This window comes from Cucurbita maxima, unplaced genomic scaffold (assembly GCF_002738345.1).
Source record: "Cucurbita maxima cultivar Rimu unplaced genomic scaffold, Cmax_1.0 Cma_Scf00054, whole genome shotgun sequence".
Lineage (NCBI taxonomy): Eukaryota > Viridiplantae > Streptophyta > Magnoliopsida > Cucurbitales > Cucurbitaceae > Cucurbita > Cucurbita maxima.
The window spans coordinates 100526-104573 of NW_019272070.1; the positions used below are offsets into that span (position 1 = coordinate 100526).

Here is a 4048-nt window from a genome sequence, read left to right on the forward strand (position 1 = left end):
AAAAAAAAAAAAAAAAAAAAAATCATCTTCAATGGAATTGTTATACAAAAATTATAAAGATGAAAAAAAATATACCTGGCCCTTCTTGATGAATCTTGCACGCTATCTTTAAAATGCTTCATATCCTTTGAAGCTACCGGAGGTTGACGTTTCAGATGTACTACTCCAAAAGGACGGTCCTCCAATGCATTTCCAGAAGAAACACCTAGAGCTTTTTTCAGCTCCCCTGAACATGAAATTTTTTGATTGCCTAATGTAATGGGCTCCAACGGTAAGCATTGGGGCAAGGATGGCATATTTGATGGTACAAATGCACTTCCTCGATTTAAGTTATTCCCAGATCCTATCATCATACACTTGAAATAGTCTTTCGATGTTCCAAATTGGCTCAACAATCCTTTAAAGAAAAATCAACCCTTGAATATCAACTTCCTACCATTATAAAATCACAAAGAGAGTAGAAACAACATAAAAGCTCTAATGCAAAAAACCATAAATGCATACACGTAGTTTGTTTGTTTGTTTGAAATAATTACTTACTAAAAAAATCCTTCATTAACCACCTGAGAATGAGATTATGACAGCAACACGCCAACAATAATGCAGTAAACAAGATACGACGATTGGAGGCACCGACAAACATAGAAGTGGTCAAACGGAGAGGACTTTCCGTAAGATTATTTTGAATCTAGTATGGACACTTGATTGGTCGAATATGTTTTTGTGGAAAGCAGCAATGAACAAAATAAAAACCACTTCCGAAGTACTGCTTTCCACAATGAATAGGGCTATTACAGTAAGCCGCCATAACCAAAAACCATCATAATCGGACATAAAATTATAAATAAATTATAAAAACCGACAGAAACTTTTCAGTGAAATAGAAAAAAATGATCACAATACAAGTACATCCACCAGGAGATCACAGGAAAACAAAAATAATTTTTGTTAAACTGCAAGACTGAACCAATCCCCGTTTCCTTCTCGAATATTCTTCGAAGCCTCTGCAATTAAATGTCCCAAATAATTGCCTCAACGGCTTACGACCATACACACAGCATTCCCTTTTCATACGTTGAAGCGTTGACAATAATTCATTTCCAATAAACCGTAATAAACGGAAAAAGCCTACTCTCAAAATCGACAATGAAACAAAACTTGCGGGTAAACAAGTTGGGAGTCAGGAAAACCACGTACTTCTCCTGCTCGCACACAAATGTCGCGGAACAAATCAGCAAAAAGATGGAATTATTTGAGAGATGAGCGGTTTAAGCGGCCAAAGAATCACGAACTTAGCAATCTAAACATATTGAGAAATGGAAAAGTGAATGAGCGGTAAAACCCTAGAGATAAGCAAATGTAAAGGGAAGGGAAGAACTTCGGTGGATGAAGTTCAGTGAAAGAAATGAAAAAACGAAGGCGATAGTTTAGAGAGTACCTGAAAGAATCCCGAAGAGGTCAAATGGTGAATGGATCCACTTCGCCCCGATCGAATTGAGACAGATTAAATCGCAGCGTTATATATGCCACGAAGAACAAAGGGAAGGAGAGTTGCAGTATTGGAGGAGGAAGGGCTAAACGACGTCGTTGAATACATGTTTTACCCTGCTTACGCGCCAATTGGCTGTTCCCCTCTTGGGATCGTATTAAAATTAATAAATAAATAAATAAAATTTCAACTAAACTATTAGAGAAAAGGAGTTAGTGTTCAAGTAGCATATGGAAGCCCCTTAAAGAAACTTGTTTGACATATACAAAGTATATTGAACATGTGATTAAGAGCTTAATATAATGTCATGACTTAAATTATAATATTCGTGAATGCATGCATAAGATCTGAACATGCTATGAATTTACGAACATTATGTATGTTGTATGACTCTAGTTTATGTTTATGAACTGGTTATGATATGATATGTGTAATTTTAGCCTACTAATCCCCGTGGAACCCCTAACCGACTTATTGTGTGCTAAGTTAAGAACAATGAGTATTCTTGACCGTCATACTGTGTGCTATTTTAGGCAACCAAAGAGTTTAGTAGAGAGGCCTGTATTAACCGATAGCGAGTCTTACATACGTGTCTGTAATTAGTAATAAGCATGAACAAAGCATACAGACAAAGCTTAAGGTTAACTAGATCACCTGAATAATGATGGAGAGACCGTAGCATATGAGACTAGAAGCCAAGGTAATGATTGGACCGAGATTCCGATCTAGACTAAATACCTAAAAATAAACCATTGCGAATAAAACTTAAAACATACAAGAAAGATAATTAAGAAAACACTTGATAACAATTTAGTTACTTACTAAGTAAATTAATTAATCATCAAAATTACCTTTAATTTTTTTCTAGATGGACATGATGTAGTGTGATCGAGACGATGATAGTAGCCGAGTTGGAGACTCCCGGGATCCAATCTAGACCTGAATCCCTTTTAGATGTATTTACTTTGTTCTATTTTTGGAAGTTATGATGAATGTTTATATTTATAAGTTGTTCTTGTGTTTTATGAAAATTTGTATAAATTATGTTTTAAAATGGAATAGTATGAGTTGTACAAGATACTTTTACAAAATATATTATCGTCAATAATAACAATCGTGAATCAAGTTTCTGGTGAGCGGACATTACAAGTTAGTATTATAAGTTTGGTAGTGTAACGCTAAAAAAAAAGTCGGCTGGAGTCAAAGGGACAAAATGGTCATTTTTCCCCTCAGCCCATTATAGGAGTTTTCGGGATTTTCCATAAAGTACATGTAGAAAAGTGTGACAAAGAAAGTTGAGGAAAACTTGGGAGAAAAAAGTAAATCGCTGGAGTCCTCGTTAGAGAATCACTAACGAAATTCATCATCTATCAAGACTTACACTCTGGAGTTTCTTCTTGGAGAGAAGAAAGACTCGTGTGGTTGAGGTTCCATCTTCTGTCAAGATTTGAGAGAAATCCTCAAGGTAAGATCTCAAACATTACTCTTCATATCTGAGATATTCATTTGCAAATAGAGTGTTAAAGTTTGCTATCTTCATCTAGGGAAGATCCACCACTGATTTCGTGAGGAAATCGGATGAAACGTTGAGATCTGAGAATCTTTCAAAGAACGGTAAGGATATTATCGAATCTCTTTCCGACGCTCATAACTCGTCGTATGATTAAGTCAAAATCAAGAAAAAAATATTGGCACGTAGGTTGTAGTATGATCTAAAACTTTGTTGAAAAAGTCATTACGGTTTGGAATAAGAATTGAAAGATAGAAAAATGAGAAGAACGTCGGAAAACTAATCAGGAACCTCGTTTTTCTGCTAGGAGGAGAGAGAAGGCGACGACGCTCCACATGTCAACCGGCAAGAGGTCCCCGTGCGCCAATAACCATCGAACACGCATTGAATGCCGCCTGGAGAGATGCGTTCGCGGCCACCCAACCCAACCCGCATTCCTCCGCTGACCTAGTACTCGCGCGATGAAACGAACTGCGGTAACCCGCAGTCCATCCGAACCACTGCACCCGAATTGAATCGACAACCCATGGCTGCAGAAAAACATGCGCGCATGACACTCGCGCGTGGAACCTGCGAGTGAGCTCATCCCGGCGCGTGGCTGGCGCGTGGAAACGTGTGTAAGCCCGATTTCGTCCCGTTTGACTCCTATTTTACCTATTTTCCTCCCGAATCCAATCCTAACTCTATTTTATATGATAGGATCTAATTGAGGAAAAATCGATACTTTTGGACACGCTAATTGTGTAGAAACATTAACGTAAGGGCACGCATCATCTAGGTAAGTCACCATACGGAACTTTAGGAAGAAATACTTGTAAGAGTCACTTGGTTATGGATGCATGGTAGTTCAATTACCTTAGGTGGTAGCTTTCCATGTTTGAATGGATGTAATTTGTATGTTAAGATTATGGATGTATTATTTGAAGTATTTTGGGAGTTATCTGAGTGTAGCAATTATGATTTAAGCTTCCGCTTTATGTGTATATGTTTAATTCGTTCTGAAATGAGGATGAGAACTTGTGAACTCTGCGCTCTAAGAGTTGATGGAT

At 37.5% G+C, this 4048-nt stretch overlaps 1 protein-coding gene across 4 annotated transcripts in view; it reads right to left on the reverse strand.

The window, feature by feature from the left end:
* Positions 1 to 1533, reverse strand: part of LOC111471610 — a 12514-nt gene extending 10981 nt beyond the window's left edge. For 2 of the 4 annotated variants that reach the window (XM_023117313.1, XM_023117310.1), the window contains exons 1-2: positions 1439 to 1533; positions 76 to 397 (exon numbers count right to left, since the gene is read on the reverse strand). In XM_023117313.1, coding sequence (XP_022973081.1) covers positions 76 to 353 — 278 coding nt within the window. In that variant the 5' untranslated portion in view covers positions 354 to 397; positions 1439 to 1533. Of the gene's footprint in view, positions 1 to 75; positions 433 to 1197; positions 1301 to 1438 lie in introns of all 4 variants that reach the window. The other 2 variants (XM_023117311.1, XM_023117312.1) reach the window with 2 other exon arrangements.
* Positions 1534 to 4048: the final 2515 nt, after the last annotated feature.